The sequence below is a fragment of the Papilio machaon genome, chromosome 19, assembly GCF_912999745.1.
Source record: "Papilio machaon chromosome 19, ilPapMach1.1, whole genome shotgun sequence".
Taxonomy (NCBI): Eukaryota; Metazoa; Arthropoda; class Insecta; order Lepidoptera; family Papilionidae; genus Papilio; species Papilio machaon.
This window is the reverse complement of record NC_060004.1, coordinates 5,794,681-5,812,710: the sequence shown is the minus strand read 5'-3', so window position 1 is coordinate 5,812,710 and position 18,030 is coordinate 5,794,681. Positions and strand designations below refer to the sequence as shown.

The following is an 18,030-nucleotide window of genomic DNA, read 5'->3' as shown; positions in this document are numbered from 1 at the left end:
TCTGTCTCTTCTGCAATGACAGACGTAGAAGGGTCTACAGAAGACAGGGGGAGAGGTTCACACCACCCTGCTTCGAAGAATCCGTCGAATACGGGGGTGGCTCGTGTATGTTTTGGGGCGGCATTTCCGTCGACGGGAAAACGGAACTTGTGTGTGTTTCCCGGACTCGGGGTGGCCGTGGATAAGGGTCATTAAATGCTGGTCGGTACATTACTGAAATCCTGGAGGAACATGTGGTCCCGTATGCTGGTTATGTCAGTGATGAATTCATGTTAATGCATGATAATGCTCGTTGCCACACCGCGGCTATTGTACGGGATTATTTACAGGAGGTCGATATTCCTGTTATGCATTGGCCAGCACGAAGTCCAGACCTTAACCCAATAGAACATCTCTGGGATGACCTAAAACGGCGCATGCGAGCTCGAGATCCAGCTCCAACCACTCTTCAAGAGCTCCAAGATGCGGTACTTAAAGAGTGGGAACAAAACCCCAAGAGGCTGTTGCGACCCTTGTAAGGTCTATGAAAGATCGCATGGAAGCCGTTATCAAGGCAAGGGGGGTAACACTAGGTTTTAAGAACTTTTTTTGTATTTATTAAGTTTTTTTTTAATAATTAATTTGCAAATTTGTACATACCCTGTCTTTTTCTTTAATTTCTCTTTCGTCTCGTTATAATAGTAAAATTCAATTAAAATTCCTGAAAGCTAATGAAATTACCTTTCGAATGATACCCTCAAACCACAACATTACCATTGGCCTGTTGTGTTAAAATAGTATTTAAATTATTTTTTTCGGATGTGCGATTTTTTTGACGCCGAGTGTATTTTGATGCTCTAGAGGAGGGGGGTAGCTGCCTCCATTGCTCCCCCCTGTACGCCCATGAATATTGATCTAATACATTCACAGTGATTTATGTCACATTTATTAGAAAAATCTCGCATCAACAATTTTTAAATCATTGAGGTAGTGTTGTGACTTAGAGCGATGGCAAATTTTTGTACAGGTGTGTCAATAGACACCAACGGTTAGCAGAGCAGGAGTGCAAGTCTATAGCTAGGTCACTGTGTCTTATTCCAGATGTTATCGTCGAGTTGTATCTGAACCATCTGGCCGCTATGCAGCGCGCCTTCATTTAACAGTTCCACGTTCAGTTCTGGTAGCGCCTGGAAAATTAGACGCTACAGTAAAAAAAAATCTGAACTGGATAGTGATTATATTTAGAAGTTTTTTTTTAGTTTTTTTACATGTTATCTTTTGTCCGCGACTCCGTCCATGCGGATTTTAAAAAAAACTTTATAAGTAGCCTATGTGTTCTTCAAGACTATGTTTTACATCTGTGCCAAATTTAATCAAGATTCGTTGAGCCCTTCCTGAGATACCTTCAAAAAACATCCATCCATCCATCTAAACATTCGCATTTGTAATATTAGTAAGAAGTAAAATTGTATTTTACATATATATCTATTCTCTGGTGAAATTTCCCTGCCTCATCGTGACACTTGTTGTTGTCTCTGTTTGTATCAAAGTAAATGAGAGGGATGTTATAACTGATTTTGTCAGACTAAACAGATAAAATAGTAATATTTTGGAGCTTAAATATAAACTCACCTCTCCACTGGTACCGCATGTTAAGGGCACGGAGTACTCATTGACTAATTCAGAGTCGCCATGACCTCCTTGTAGGATCTTAGGTCTTCTTGGATTCTTGGCAATACCTCGACCTCGACGTGCCGGTTGGAACATATCTATGTGAAAACAATTCTCACAAATGAAAAGTTTTGAATGATTAAAAATAATGGAATTAAATTTAATGTTGTAATGGCTTAAATCAGTGATTGTCAAACTTAATTCTTTCACCGCCCCCTTTGAAAATCAATTATATTTCAGAGCCCCCTAATTTTTATTCAGCCCTAAAACTTAAAAATCACAATTTCATTACTTTAATTAATTTCAATGCCCCCCATTTTTTGGGCCCCTTATCGCCCCCTCCTAGGTTTCAAACGCCCCCAAGGGGGCGTTATCGCACTTTGGGAAACACTGGCTTAAATAAAAAAATGTGCGATGTTGTTTGTTATTAGAAGAAATTAATAATTTAACGACTTGTATGTGATTTATTGATGAGAGGTGGTGATGGCTATCAAATATTTATATACACCGGGCTGGCATTAGGGTTGGGCGACTACTGTGGGCGCTGGACAGAAAAGGGACGCCACAAACTACGTATTATGCACTCATATAATCCAGTAACCCCCCCGCCCCCTCCCTCCTAGGAGTTATTAGAAATCTCACCGATCTGAAATCGTTACTGTACGTCAACATACCGATATTAACAGGCGTGGGTGTTTCGCATGTGATCTTTGTGCGAGGCACGTGGCCGAGCAGAGACAGGGCGCGTGCTGTAGTTGGCACTATACTGCTTGTACCCTATATACAAAGTATACACAAAAATCCTAATAGTTTTTGGAACGAAGTTCCTTATCGCGCGTTGTGAAAGGGGGCTAGACGGAAAAAATTCTTACGAAAAGTTGTCACGACACTTTTTGCTATAGTAAGTATCATAACGACGAATGAGCGCTACTTCACCATGGCAACGACCTGACAATATGTAACAAAAATTCATAGAAATAAAATGTACTTCTTATGAAGACTTAAGTTTTTTATTCATAGAATAAACATTGGTTCCTTCACTAATTAATCGAAAGGGACTTCGTTCCATCCGGGTGTCCCTTGACACCTCGCAAGTTTTTTTTTTATTATACATTACAAAACGCTCCAGTTAAACTTAATTCAATGACGTCACTTAGAGCAAATCAGCTCAATTTAAAGAGAACAGCTGAAATTTAATTAAATATTTCCTTTGCTTATGATAATGTTTACTATTTGTTTCTTTTGAATATTTTAACTTGGTATTTCTCTTTTGGATTTACCTTTTCGAAGGACATCTTAGTGATCTCTATGATGCGACCCTGAGTGATGTTATTTTCACGGATGTGTTGCATTATCTCTTCATATGTCGGGTTTAAACCTTTCATCTGAGAATTAAGAGACGAAAGATAGAGAACCATCCTTTAAAGCAACTGCTATTTGTATGTCTACCACTATTCGTCATAGTTTTCTTAGGTTACGTCAGCTAAAGGAATAGAATTAAATTAGAATAAAATTGAAACATGTCAGAAATTAAAAAGTACCTCAAATACGATCATATAAGTAGGATGTTTAAGTCGCACGTGCGTGCGCAGGTCGGAGCGTATGCGGAATCGTTTGGGGCAGCGCGCGCACGCCCATGCACGCACGCCAGAATGGATCAGACGGTGATTACGCATAGCTGTCGACCTAATAAAGTATTTTGTAAATTGTTTTAAACATTACATTATCTGTAAGGCCCTTCGTAAACATGGCAACGTATTTTTTTTAAGATGGCGGAGCAAATCTAAACAGTTGAAATGTATGCGTCGCGGGAATCGCGTTGCACGCGCTCCGGACACATAACTTTAAATCGTCGACGCGCGTGGTTTACTTGGTCAGTACTGAGTCGGTACAGCGATTACAATTGACCATTGTATAGATTTGCTCTACCACCTTGAAAATCGCAGCAACTTTTCTCACGACAATCTTAATAAAGAGGTCGCGAGTGACTTTTTTTGGTGAAGACTAGTGGTCTAACATCTAGACATTGTATTGCGTTAAGAGACTTATCTTATAAACACAGCAGGTTTCAAAAATTTACTTTGTATATTTTTTTATATTAAAAAAGCTAGCGCATGACCACGATTGAAGTGATGATGAGGTTAAAAGATAGTACGCGCTATTTTGTAAATGCCTATTCACTCTACTCTTGAAGGTCCCCACATCGTACTTGGACGGAAAAACTGACGCCGGCAACTTACAAAGGCTCGATTTTGGAGTAGTTAACTTATTTCACTATAATGTGGTGTGTAAAGTGTGTAATAATGTGGAATGTATTGGTGTTACACACCGTCTGAAGGCGACCCCGCAGACGTCACAAGGATAGGGTCTCTCGCCTGTGTGCACGCGCAGGTGCTCGTTGCGTACGGAGGCGGAGCGGAAAGTGCGGCCGCAAACCGCGCATGCGTGCGACCGCCCTCTCTCACCGCGCATCTCACCTTCATGTCCGTGCACCTCTCTAACACATTATACTGAAGCACTTAGACTTGTTAAGTAATCCCTAAAGAGTTTCTTAGTGTTATCACTTTAAGTGACTTTTAAATAAATGATTGCGGCAGAGTGGAAATTTTTTACTAGTCTCTTGTTAGTAAGATATGTTATGCAGATTTTTCGGGCTATAATTTCAACTTCCTTTTTCTTCATATCTCTCTATCTCTATCTTTTTATATCATAAGGTGGCGAACGAACAAACGGCCACCTGTATTCGCCGCAATAGCGAGGCGTCCGTTGCTCATAGACATCCGCAAATGCAGATGCGTTGCCTACCTTTAATCAACGGAGAAGAGGACGCACAGAATTCTCAGAGGATATTTCTCTTTCCTATGCGTCCCCTCCTCCGCCAAATCCACTTCCCCTTCCCATCCTTTTTTAATAAGAAAAGGGTGGGAAGGGAAAGAGGACTAAAATTAGGCCTCCGGTACCACACTCATCAGACGAAACGCGGAATAGCTTCCACTTGACGCCTGTCTTCTGTGTGGTCGTGGTATTTCACCTGGCGAGTCGGCCAATGCGTGCACCCAACAAATATTAATCTACCACTGTTATTATTGATTTATGGACGATAGATATGATTAACTAGAAAGGCATCTATCAAAATATATCAATTATTTACTGTGATGTTTTAAGTGTGTATGACATACTTGAGATGTCGCTGTAGAGCGCTGGGCTCGTTAAAGTTGTGCCCGCACTTGCTGCACGAGGTCGCGAGAGGTGCGTGCGTGCGCACTTGCGCATCCGTACCTATTTCAAACATCATTTTTATCTTAACTTCTTGAAGTAAAATACTTTTTTCATGTGAGTCAAGAAATTGTGGTCATCATCATCAGCTCACTATACGTCCCCACCGAGGGGCTCGGAGCCTACCCCAATTTTAGAAATTGTGTTCAGATGATACAAATTGGTTAATCTTACTAATATTATAAATGCGAATGTTTAGATGGATGGATATTTGTTTGAAGGTATCTCCAGAAAGACTCAACAGATCTTAATGAATTTTGGCACAGATGTAGAACATAGTCTGGAAGAACACATAGGCTACTCATCTATATACATCAAAAAAAGTCGTGTTAGTTACACTATTTATAACTCAAGAACGGCTGAATCGATTTTACTGAAAATTGGTGGGCAGGTAGCTTAGAACCAGGAAACGGACATAGGATAATTTTTACCCCGTTTTCTACTTATTTTTTTTATTCCGCGAGGACGGAGTCGCGGGAAAAAGCTAGTTTAAGATATTTATTTAATTCCACGACGGAGTAGCGAGCAAAATCTAGGAAAATGTAATTACTGATATGCACCTTGTTCATCGCTCATGGTTGTATCACTATGCTCCTTCTGTCTATGAGCATAAAGTGCTGTTTTGTTTGGCAACACCATGCTACAATCCCGACAAGGTATCCTGTGTTAAACGAATAGATTAATATTTGAAATTTTGACTTCACATATATATTGAAAACAAATTACAAGAAAGTTACCAAGGAAAAAAACTTTTTTTTAAACCCTGGATTGTTTGTTACACTGTTATAAAAACAATGGTTTTTATAACAGTGTAACAAACATACAAACTTTGAATTTTAATAGATAATTAAAGGTTTAATATATATATCTAATATAAATTATAACCCGTATATCACCTCACAAGTTGCTGTAAAAAAATTCATAGCGTCTGGACAAACCCGCAATGGATTAATAGACACTGTTTTTTGTCATTTTTCATATTTTATCCTGTTTAATATAAATAAAGACGTACCTATAATCATCTCTAGCTATTTTGGTAGTGCCACCGCCATCTTCAGGTCCAGTCTTCCCGTGCATCTTCTTCCTGTGATACGCCACACTCCAACTGTTCCAGTCCATAGTATTTTGTTAAGAATGCTAAATTTTAATCCATAGTCTGAACACAAAATCTTTAAAACCTAAGTTAACTTAACCATTGTATCATGACCCCTGTATACATAGTTCTTACCTGTTGGGAAAGGTCAGGTCGCACTGGTTACATTTGTATAGAAAATTTTCATTAGCATGTTTCATACGTCGATGTACTTGTAGATAAGTCCAGTGTAAGTAGGACCTTCCGCAATCCTGATACAAAGTTAGTGGATTTACTTAAATTATTCATTAACCCCTTTTCCACTGAGCGACTAACCGTAACCGTAGTACCAGTGGAAATGGAACATATAGTGCGATATAATTAATTGGTCCGGTGGAGCAAAGTGAAGCTAAAAAATACAGACGAATTAAGAGTGTCCTCCTTTTTGAAGCAGGTTAATAGAATACTGTAGCCCAAATGCATTGTCAAAAAGTGCACCAATATCCTTAACGGATTATATTTAGTCTCGTCTTGTTTGTCATTTTCTGTCATTTTTAATAGTAAATCTTACTAATATTATAAACGCGGATGTTTAGATGGATGGATGGATGTTTGGAGGTATCTCCGGAACGGCTAAAATCTTGACGAAAATTGGCACATATGTAGAAGATAGTCTGAAAGAACACATAGGCTAATTATTACGTTTTTTTTTAATTCAACGAGGGTGGAGTTGCTAGTCTATTATATTTTTCCTATTTCCTGGCAAAACTAACTGAGATAGTAACGCCTCTCTCACGTGTCTAGATCAGTTTGTCTTAATATGAACGTCCACGAAATCGTTCGGCAAATCTCACCAGTGGAAAAGAGCTTTAAGGAATTAATTACATTTAAAGTTTGCAAAATATACCTCGCATAAGAAATGTTTGACGACAGGAAATCCACCATAACCTAAAATGCCAGTAGCGGCAGGTCCAGCTTCAGAGGAGCCTGGACATTTAGCTGCTTTCTTGCAGTCTGCGAGAGAACGCTTGTAAAAACCGTGAGTTGTTTTGTGTGTAGTACATCTGAAATACAGATGCTTTAAGTATCAAGTATTAAGACGAACTGGTCGTGCTATACTAAAAAAATTATTCGTGCTAAAAATATTTTTATATATTTATTATTTATATATAAAAAAAGGAGTTTGTTTCGGGTAATCTCCGAAAGGTCTGGATCCATTTTCACTAGACTTTTAAAGAAAAGTAGTTGATTCGGGAGTATTTTTTTAAATTCCAAACTTACGAAGTCGCGAGCAACAGCTAGTGTATGTAATTGTTATCAGCAATACTGTTAGAAAAATATCAAAACTAATCGGTCGTTAAGTTCCAAATTTTTCATAATAAGTGTACACTAAAGTCCTCTTTTACTTAGTTAATACAAAATATTTGACATGGTGAGAATATTGTGTTATATCTGATTTTTTTTTCAATGAGAATGGAAAGAATGTTTGTTTGACTGTCTCATTATTGATAGTAGAACTGTTTACCTGGAATACGTGGCGAAGCTAACTTTACAGATGTGGCAGGTGAATGGATTCTTAATACCTTTGTGGATAACTCGATGACTGTTCAGCGCTTCTTCCAAATAGAAAACACTGCAACAATAAGATAAAATAATAAGAAATTTATGTATACACTAGCTGTCGCTCGCGACTTCGTCCGGGCAGAGTTAAAAAAACTTTATTAGTTGGCTATGGATTCTTCAAAACTATGTTCTACATCTATGCCAAATTTCATCAAGATCCGTTAAGCCGTTATCAAACAAACATCCATCCATCCATCCAAAAATATTCGCATTTATAATATTAGGTAGTAAGAAGTAAGATTATTATTATAATTATTATTTTTATTATTATATTATATATAAAATGTGCACTATTCGTTTAAGTCAGTTTCCCAAAGTGGGCGATAACGCCCCCTTGGGGGCGTTTGAAACCTAGGAGGGGGCGATAAGGGGCCCAAAAAATGGGGGGCATTGAAATTAATTAAAGTAATGAAATTGTGGTTTTTAAGTTTTAGGGCTGAATAAAAATTAGGGGGCTCTGAAATATAATTGATTTTCAAAGGGTGCAGTGAAATAAATAAGTTTGACAATCACTGTTTTAAGTTATAAAAAATATTAATGTTAATCTAATATTATAAAGATGGAAGATTTGTATTTTTATATGTAACGAATAAACTCAAAAATTATTAGACAGATTAAAAAAAATCTTTCGCCATTAGAAAGCTACATTATCACTGAGTAACATAGGCTATATACATTACAATTTTTTTAATTTTGCGCAGACGAAGTCGCGAGCAACACTAAAATAAAATAGTGGTTTTAACTTGTACATTTGTAGCTTACATACAGTTTGCATAGTATTATACATACTCTTCACAGTACTCGCAGCGGAATGCCTTCTCAATCTCGACAACTCGTATGATGATTTTGGCGAAGTCTGTGAGTGTTGCCAGTAACGCGTCACCTTCCGGTCCGCACTCCATTTGCGGGGACTTCGCTGAATATATTAACTTATATAAACGAAATACCACATTCGTATTTTAATTATTATTATTACTTAACCTATTTACACGCTATTTACACCATTTTAACCGTTAAAACCACTCTAAGAACGGTAACAAATCTCGAAAGACTTCTTACCAACAACCGCAACAGTTTGAGTGACCAGTCCAGTGGTCGGGGAAAGCAGGACTGATACTTGGTTCTCTTCTTTAACAGCCGGACTTAACTTCTCTATACACTCTTTTGATTTATTAGCGTGATCCTGTAAGTTGTAATTACTGTAAGAACAAACTGTAGTTATTTATTCGAAACTTAATTATGTCTGTCGATTATGCTTGTTAAGTAATATACGTAAGTATTAACACTTCGAGCGCTTGTTGTTTTCGTAGGCTCTATGCCGCCAAGGTCTGCGGTATTTAACCCTTTGACACCAGTTATTTTTTTTATTTTGGCCGGCGCTATTCCGTCATCTCATTCTCCCCTGGAGTGTTTAGGTCAAAGATGTTTTTAACTTTATTTTCATTAAACCAATATTAAATTTCTTCTTTTTATCTACTTAACGTTAATACAAAAAAAAAAGAATACAGTACAATACGAAGAAATAAATACAACATTTTTTTAAATAAGGCACTGAGTTACTGGTTACCTGAGCGTCATTAGTATCGCGGAAGGCGCGGCCGCACGCGGCGCAGACGAGCACAAGCCGCGGTGCGAGCTCCTCCTCGTGCGCTCGGAGATGCATCCGGAGACGAGATCGTCGTGTCAGCTGCTTCAAGCAGATGTGGCACTGGAACGGCTTTATCTAGAATTACATTTGAACACATTGCAAGACATAACTGGAACACTATGCATAGCATGGAATTTATCGTCACCAACTTGTAAATGTGTGACTCCGTGCTCGTCGAGGGTCTGCTTGTCAAGGAATCGTTTCCCGCACGTTACGCATACATATCGTCGCGTGTCTGTGTGCGTGCGGCTATGTTTTGTTAACGTAGCTCTGTAATAAAGACTTAGATATTAGATTATTTTTGAAAACTATCAGTAGATAAAGAAGTCATACATTTCTCCTGCTCTGTGACGTACCTAAGATAAAAAGTCTTGCCGCAATCTTCTACAGGACATTGCCAGCGCTTCTGCTTATGATGCTGAAAGTGGACGTGGTCGAAGAGCTCGCTTTCAGTGGGGAAATGCGCACCCTCGCACTCCGGGCACGCGTATTGACCCTCCGCAGTCAAAAGATTAGTCGCGTCGTGGAATTGCCTAAAGCAGTGATTGTCAAACTTATTTCTTTCACCGCCCCCTTTGAAAATCAATTATATTTCAGAGCCCCCTATGTTTTATTCAGCCCTAAAACTTAAAAACCACAATTTCATTACTTTAATTAATTTCAATGCCCCTCATTTTTTGGGCCCCTTATCGCCCCCTCCCAGGTTTCAAACGCCCCCAAGGGGGCGTTATCGCCCACTTTGAGAAACACTGGCCTAAAGTAATACGATAAGATTGGAGTGGAAACGTATGAAAATTTACATTTGTAGCATTTTTATAGCATCTAAAATATGTTGCTTTGAATTCGTATAGCAATAACTTACATGTGAAACTTCAGTCTAACTTTGGAGGTAAACGATTCATTGCAGTTGTGACAGGTAACTATTTGCGGATCAGAAGTCGGCTCACGGTTCTTTCTCTTACGAGATCTCTGCACGAAAGGAATAAATAATGATAAAAAATTCCTATACAGTTTATTTCAATACAATTTTTAATTACTTACAACGACCAGCAAATCGTTGTCAACTCCTGGCTGTTTTTGTTTAGGTCTTCCTTGAGCCCTCTGAAAAAGAAAACGGCTAGACGTGGGAAGTTTTAAAGAATAATATCCTCAAACCTCTTTTCGGCTCCAGGTCATCTGTGCGCTGCGTAGTACCCTTCCCCGCACGAATAGTACGATAATATTAGGTCCTTACATATGAAATTGGCGTTTTGTATGGGAGGAACAAAAAGTCGAATATTTTTTAATATAATATATTTAATTAATCAAAGTATGAACCATTATTTTCTATGCACTTTTGCCATCTCATAGGTAGTTCATTGATCCCTTTACTTAAAAAAACCAGTCGGACGGGAATCAATAAAATCTTTGAAGGCGATTTGGACTGCCCCATCGGATTTGAATTTTTTCCCTTGCAAGAAGTTATCCAAATTTCGAAAAAAATGGTAATCTGTTGGAGCAAGGTCCGGGGAGTACGGAGGATGTCTTAGACTTTCCAATTGAAGCTCTTCTAATTAAGTAGCCGTCTGTTGCGCAGTGTGTGGCTAGACCACGTTGTCGTGAAGCAGCAGTGGCGTGGAGCGATTGACCAGCCTAGGTTGTTTAGCCGCTAGCTTTTCCATCATGGTTTGCAATTGCTGACAATAGACATCAGCCGTAATAGTCTGGCAGGTTTGCGAAAACTGTAATGAACAATACCGGCACTAGTCCACCAAACGCTTACAAGTAACTTTTTTGGGGTTAATTTTCGCTTGGGGCAGGATTTGGCTGGCTGGCCAGGATCCAACCATTGCGCTGAGCGCTTTCGATTATCGTAAAGAACCCATTTTTCATCACAGGTAATGATTCGGTTTAAAATACCTTCATTATTGTGCCGGTTTAGTAATGTAACGCAACAGTCGACGCGCGTTTGCCGGTTTGCTTCAGTCAATTCGTGAGGTACCCACCTTTCAAGCTTTTTAATCTTCCCAATTTGCTTCAAGTGAATTAAAACAGTTTTATCACTAACATCGCAGCCTGCAGCTAACTCGGACGTGGTTTGCGATGGATCCGCTTCCACAATAGCCTTCAACTCTTCATTATCAACTTGAGTCTCAGGCCGTCCACGGGGCTTATTCTGCAGATCGAAATTTCCAGAACGAAAACGTTGGAACCAAAAACGAACTGTGTTTTCTTTTGCAACACGACCGCCATACACATCATTCACCCTTCGAGTCGTTTCCGCAGCACTAGTGCCACGGCGGAACTCGTACTCGTAAATAATGCGATATTTTAAGTTTTCCATTTTGTAAAATGAGTGACGCAAACAGAAAAAAACAGAAGAAAAAAAACAAATGAATGACGGTCATCGAACCACAAATACATGAGTCTATAGCTGTACAAATTTGAATTTGGAATTCCTTACCAAAGAGGATAAATTCGTGATTAAAGTGGCCAGTACGAAAAACGCCAATTTCATATGTAAGGCTAATATATCAAAAGGTGGCAAACGAGCAAACGGCCGCCTGGATTCGCCGAAATAGCGATTCGACAGTTGCTCATAGACATACGCAAATACAGATGCGTTGCCTACATTTAATCAACGGAGAAGACGCACAGAAAGAGGATAGTTCCCCTCCATATGCGTCCCCTTTTCCGCCAAATCTACTATACTATATATAGATCATCGACAGTTTAAATTCTCGGTTAGTATATTATATTGCCATATTTCTTTTTTTGTTACCCTAAGAAAGTCCTCTTCAGAGGGAACGAGTAAGACCGAATCATCTTTGGCCGGGCCTCTGCGCTTGCGTCCTCGGCGACGACACTTGTGGGAGATAAGACTTTCCGCAGTTGGGAATATTTGACTGAAACGATACACTTGATAAACTATTTCAAAAATAAATAATCTACATTCTTATTTCATCTTTATTTATATAAAAATTCTAGTCTATCTATCCTAAGATACTTTATATTTTTCAATACAGACTATATCATTATACCTGCAGTTGTTACATTTATTTTTCTTTCTGTTTTTCTCATCTTTGTCTTCGCCCTGAAAATTAGTTTTGGATTTCCATAACGTAGTACTAAGTATACATCGGCAACAGCTAATTTGCTTAAAGTTTAATTGAACCATTTTACGACATCGAAAGTCCCATATTAATTCCATTCAATGCTAAAAGTTAATATCTAAACATGGGCGTCGTCAGGGGAGAGGGATCGAAAAGGGCAGCTGCCTACCCCTCCCCCTAAGAAAATTTAAAAATGTCAAATAGGTACAAAATGTACTTAAAATAAGACCATATTAATGGTATAAGCATCCACGATGGCTGTCGATGGTCATGTTTCTCAAAATCCAGCAAAAGACCATCTTGTGCTCTACTTTTGAATGGATGATGGATGGCAGATGCACAGTTTTATGGTGATCAATAGTAAAGATCTGCACCCAATGGACTCTCATTGGGTAAGATAAGACATTACCGCACCGCATCTTACCGTGGCCACCTTCAGTAAGTTCTCCAGCTGTGCCGAGGGTTCATGGCCAACAGTCTGCACGATCCAGATTGCTTCATCATCACTGCTGTCTAAACATTCCTGTTTCACTTCCGTATTGACAGTCAATGTAGAACCGTTCTGTTATCACAATCGTTCAAATTTTTAGATAACAAATAAATTTGAGACTTAGAAATCATGATTTAACTTACTTTTTAACAGTCACTAAGACGTAAATATTTATCAATTGCAATATTTTCACTTTTATCAACAAAAGATTATGTTGTACTTATTAATTAAAAAAAAAATACTAAATAACATAATATGTAATGTACTAACAGATTCAAGTTTCGTTGTAATGTTATTCGTGCGCTCCATTTTCTCCGGGGACTCTAAATTGTTTGAAAAAAGTACTTTTTATTAAGGTTACATATTAAAAATATCTCAAAGACCAGTCTAATTTTATAGTTCTGTAATGTTCTGGTTTTCACAGTCAAAAACATGTACAAAAACATATCGTAATCATTCTCTTTGAAAAACCGAAGATAACAATATGTTTTTATACATGTTTCGGCAATGAAACTCACTGGTATGACCACTGAATTTAGAATTGTCCATAATTTCCACACCTTTCTCGGTTTCCGTTTCGACTTTTTTAATTGCACTTCTAGTTCTCTTCGCAACGGGAGATGAAGATGGAGAAGTTTTAGCCTCATCTGTATTAAAAAAAAATTATATAGTTTTATAATACCCGATAGACTTAGATGAATGTATCTTTTTTTTTTAATAGCATAGTCGTCGAATGACGGGGTTCGAACCTACGATCACGCACGGGCTAGGTCTACGCGCAGACAGCTATCATTTAAACTGGCTGCGTCCATTCGACTACAAAGCCAGATAAGCACAGGTGGGCACAGTTAATCGAAAAGTTAACTTCGTTAATCGTTAATTCGTTAATTAAAAAATTAACTTCGTTAATCGTTAAAGCGTTTAATTCTCGAAAATTTAACGCAAGTTAAAGTTAATCGTTAACAGTTAACCATATCAAAATAATACATACTAATTTCACACTTATGTGGCGACACTTTTTTAAAATAGTAATTTGACTATACATTTTATAACACATTAGTATTAGAGACAAGTATGGATGCAGTATAGTATATTTCATTATGAGTGCGGAAAGCCTGTCATTGCAATGAGTTCCGACAAACGTCTACCCGAGCCGAGGCGCAGCCGAAGGTGAGGGTTGACAGTTGGAACAAGTTGTAATGACATTTTCACACGTGCACTGAACAACTATTTTTGATACAGTTCCGAAAAAATGAAGCAATTTAATAGAATAATAAAAACACAATAAACTCAACTAACTAAAATGTTTGGAAAATGGCGCCAACCGTAAAATAATACAAACAGATTTTTTTTTGTTTTCTTCGCCCATTCTGGGTAGGCAAAGGGAACTATGCCCAAACAGCCGAGTCTTCAGTAGATTCTTTTTATTGATATGAAATGAAAATTAAATTTAATGAGATAAAATAAAATGAAACCCAATCTAATTCATTGAATCAAATCATTAAATCTGAAATTGTAACAAATTAGGAGCTTCTTTTTAGAAATATTTGCATGAAACATAAAACCTTTAATGATTTTTTTTGTAAAAACTTCGTGGTTGGTTTTTCTTTTTAACAGACATTATTTTGAGAGTTGGGAAAGAGAACGCACGAGTAAAAAAGTGTTTTAATACAGTTGTTCAAAAAGTGGCGTATTGCAGGGACGAAGAGCGTTTGGAATGTGGGCTATTACATACTCGTGCTTTTATTTACTCGTAATGAAATATACTATTTCAAACTTTCTTTTGATTTTGCCCTGTAGATCACGTCTTTCCCGGACGCTCTGATGCATCACACTTGCACGCGAACTTCACATATATCAATTATCAACTCGTTGGTTCACCATTCGAGTCGCCGACAGTCGCCCAACATAGCTGAACTTACGAGCGTGGCGTGGAACGTAATTTAAACAAAATGACAGCACGTCTCCAAGTTCCTAATTTAACGATTAACGAACTTTTATTAACGGAAGTTGAGTTTAACGGAAGTTAACAAAAGCGTTAACACTTTTTGAAGTTAACTTAAAAGTTAATCCGTTAAGGAAAATGTTAACTTCGTTAATTAACGATTAACGGATTAACGAGTTAATGCCCAGCTCTGCAGATAAGCATAAGGCTCATGGCACTTATAGCTTCTTTAGTTGTAACTTTCTATATTTTTCTTTGGTATTCTTATCATGAGATTGCTAATCCAGTAAGTAACCCACTCACTTTTGTCTTCATCGTTATCAGCTTCGTTTTTTATGTCAGTAATTTTTGTTTTGTCATGAGCTGCTTTGAGATGTCCCTTTAACCATTTAAAATTAGAATAACCTAGAAAAATAATAGGAAAATGCTAAAAATACGTTACGCCGCGTATTTATAGAAACCAAATTTGTATTGTATTAAACATAATTCGGAGACTCTATCATAAATTCTATAATTACTTCAAGTAAATACGATTATAATATCCCTCATGTTGTGCTAAAATCCTAACGACTTACTGAATTTCTAGCAATTACTAATGCACTAGGACTAAGAAAATTTAAGGAAAATAAATTCCCTTAAATCTTGGTATTAACTGATTAAAAATAAATTTTTTACCATAGTCACACAATGGACAAGGGAATACTTCTCCATCGTCTAAATTATGTTTGTGTTCCTCGCCATGATCTATAACCTGGCCGATTTGTTCAAAGATGCTGTCACAAAATCTGCAAAATTGATAAAATCGATTTACGACTCGATATGTTCAATGGAATAATCGATAACAATTGCTATTAGTAACATATAACTCTGACGATGTTTTTTTTTATATCATAAGGTGAAACACGAGCAAGCTGACATCTGAATCCGCTTAAATAGCAAAGCGATCGCTGCCCATAGACATCCGCAATTGGAGATGGGCGCAATCGACAGAGGAGGGCCATACAGACAAAGGATACTCTTTCTATGTGTCCCCTCCTCCGTCAAATTCCCTTCCAATCATTACCTAATAAAAAAAAGGGTGGGAAGGGAACGTGAACTAAAATTAAGCCTCCGTCACCACACTCATCAGTCGAGGCGAGGAATTGCTTCCACTTTACGCCTGACTTCTGTGTGGTCGTATTGCATCTGTCGATAATGTGTAAAGAGGCAAAACGAACCTGCATTTTAATTCCTTAATCTCAGTATTATTATCACAATGATATTTCCCCAAAAATTCTTTAACGTCCTCATCGGCTTCTTCCAAATTATCTATAATATGATCGTCTATATAAGGTTCATTTTCTATTATTTCAACATCACTTGAACTATCTTTTTTCTCATCTTTCACAATAATAACGTCATCTGATGACCTTGTATCATTGTCAATACATTTCGTTACGATTTCACCATCGGAACCTATTTCTACTTTCACAAATTCAAGTTTATCATTCTCTTGGGTATCCTCGAGGTTTTGATCCCGTTTATCTGCGATATCCGAAATCGGAGCCAATTTAAAATCAATAACCTTTTGAAATATAAATTGCTGGTTATTTTTTATAACTAAGAACTCATCGGTACTAAGAGATTGTGTAGGACTTTTCATACGACTAGGTTTAAAATTTTCAGCCAAACAATGATCACATATTATTTTCAATTGAGTCGGATAATTTCTGGGCGATGTACATCTATGTAGTTTTTGATCCTCGTTATCAAACAAGTACAACTTTTCTACGTTGTTATCGATTTTACCACAAATGAAACAGTTTTGTCTACCTTTCTCTCCAGGTTTTACGTCTACGTAAGGTCGATTATTCCAATTTTTATGAAGCCGAGATGGGTCGGTTTTACGTACATGGCGTCTTTTTTCGTTATGATTTTGGTTCTCTTCGTAAGGCAAGGATGCGACGGGTGAGTCTTTAAACATATTAAGAATTTCTTCTCGTGTATAACTTCCGAAATCATCTTTGTTACGCTGATAATTCTCATCGTAATTTTTGTAATTATCACTTATTAAACTTTTAGGGGACTTGTTTCTATTGGTTACAGGATTCAAAGTTGTGAATGTTCTCGTGGTACTCGATTCTAAGTACTTTGTGAATTGGGCTTCAAAGTTAGAGGTATTCGAACAGACAAGTTTGAAAGGTAAACTGTTTACGAAACTGCATCTAGGACTGGAATTTCTACTTTCCCAACGTTTAACAGGACTTTCGACGATGTTTATTTTTTTAGTATTTTCAATACTTTGGTCTACGACTTCGTTTTCATCTTCACTATCATCGGCGTACTTGACGAATGGTATTTGTTCCGCTATGAGGTCTACAGGGGGATCCTCGTTATCAAAATGTATTTGCGATGCTCGTATTTGTGTGCCGTCGTCTAAAACGTATACAAACCCATCAGGGCTATGTGCACCCTGTTCTGGTGTGCGTTGGAAATTTTCAGTACCAATTTGTGGATCAGTTTGATAATTTAGTTCCGAGTTCAGGAGATAATGATAAATGTTTTCATTTAATGATACAGGTTGTTCGCCAGTAATTGAATTAATGTCTACATCGAAACCTAGGGTTGATCTGAAATAGAAAAATACTACATACTGTAGTTTTAATTACGTACACTTTACGAACATTCATAAATTAATTTGGACTTTTTTCGTTGATATTTAGCATGTTTTTTTAATATATATCAATACATCAAAGAAATATGCTTAGGTCAGTTCTACAGGAAAGGTTAAAAGGATATGGAATAAAGGTAAGGAAAGGTACTTGGCTTTATCCAGGAATGTTTGGAAATCATCATTGGGTCCAATACTAAGGGATACTTCTTCTCCATTCATATTCTCCATACAAAGTATTAACGGTGGAAGCTGGGGTTCCATGCTTAGGACAGCTGAAAAATATGTTGATTGTATCTCTTTGTGCAAAATTCATGCCTATCACATTAAACAATTTTTAATTTCAGTAGAATGAAGGTTGTATATTCAATTTAAATAATCTAAGTACAAAGATATTTTGATATTATAAATAGGCAATGGCATTGTAAATTACTGTTTTATAATGAAGTATACTGCTATTGTAGACCATAAGATCCATGGTCCATTTTCAATATCCCAAAAAAAGCATTTTATTACGAACTAGACCAATATTTAAACAATATTTTGAGGTGATAAAACTTGCAAATGTATAAAAAGAAGAATTA

The 18,030-nt window shown here is 37.4% G+C and overlaps 1 protein-coding gene across 1 annotated transcript; it reads right to left on the bottom strand.

Moving 5' to 3' along the window:
• Positions 1-1,053: 1,053 nt before the first annotated feature.
• LOC106709464 (zinc finger protein 91-like) lies at positions 1,054-17,710 on the bottom strand. Its single transcript, XM_045682471.1, has 28 exons — positions 17,598-17,710; positions 16,014-17,405; positions 15,472-15,581; positions 15,100-15,201; positions 13,412-13,498; positions 13,122-13,174; positions 12,776-12,923; positions 12,290-12,329; positions 12,031-12,154; positions 10,311-10,370; positions 10,132-10,238; positions 9,626-9,802; positions 9,419-9,539; positions 9,189-9,344; positions 8,681-8,804; positions 8,411-8,537; positions 7,524-7,631; positions 6,906-7,062; positions 6,155-6,270; positions 5,939-6,031; positions 5,487-5,587; positions 4,830-4,929; positions 3,980-4,147; positions 3,192-3,336; positions 2,931-3,035; positions 2,335-2,427; positions 1,612-1,764; positions 1,054-1,166 (listed from the first exon to the last, which is right to left on the bottom strand). The coding sequence occupies exons 1-28, from the start codon at positions 17,708-17,710 to the stop codon at positions 1,062-1,064; spliced, it is 4,485 nt and encodes a 1,494-aa protein (XP_045538427.1). The 3' UTR covers positions 1,054-1,061.
• Between the last annotated feature and the right edge of the window lie 320 nt (positions 17,711-18,030).

Coding starts and splice junctions, on each gene's coding strand:
- LOC106709464 (XM_045682471.1), bottom strand. CDS start 17,710: ATGGAACCCCAGCTTCCACCGTTAATACTTTGTATGGAGAATATGAAT. Junction 4,148..4,829: donor GCTCTACAGCGACATCTCAA/GTATGTCATACA, acceptor ATAATGTGTTAG/AGAGGTGCACGGACATGAAG. Junction 1,765..2,334: donor CATGCGAAACACCCACGCCT/GTTAATATCGGT, acceptor TTCATTTGTGAG/AATTGTTTTCACATAGATAT.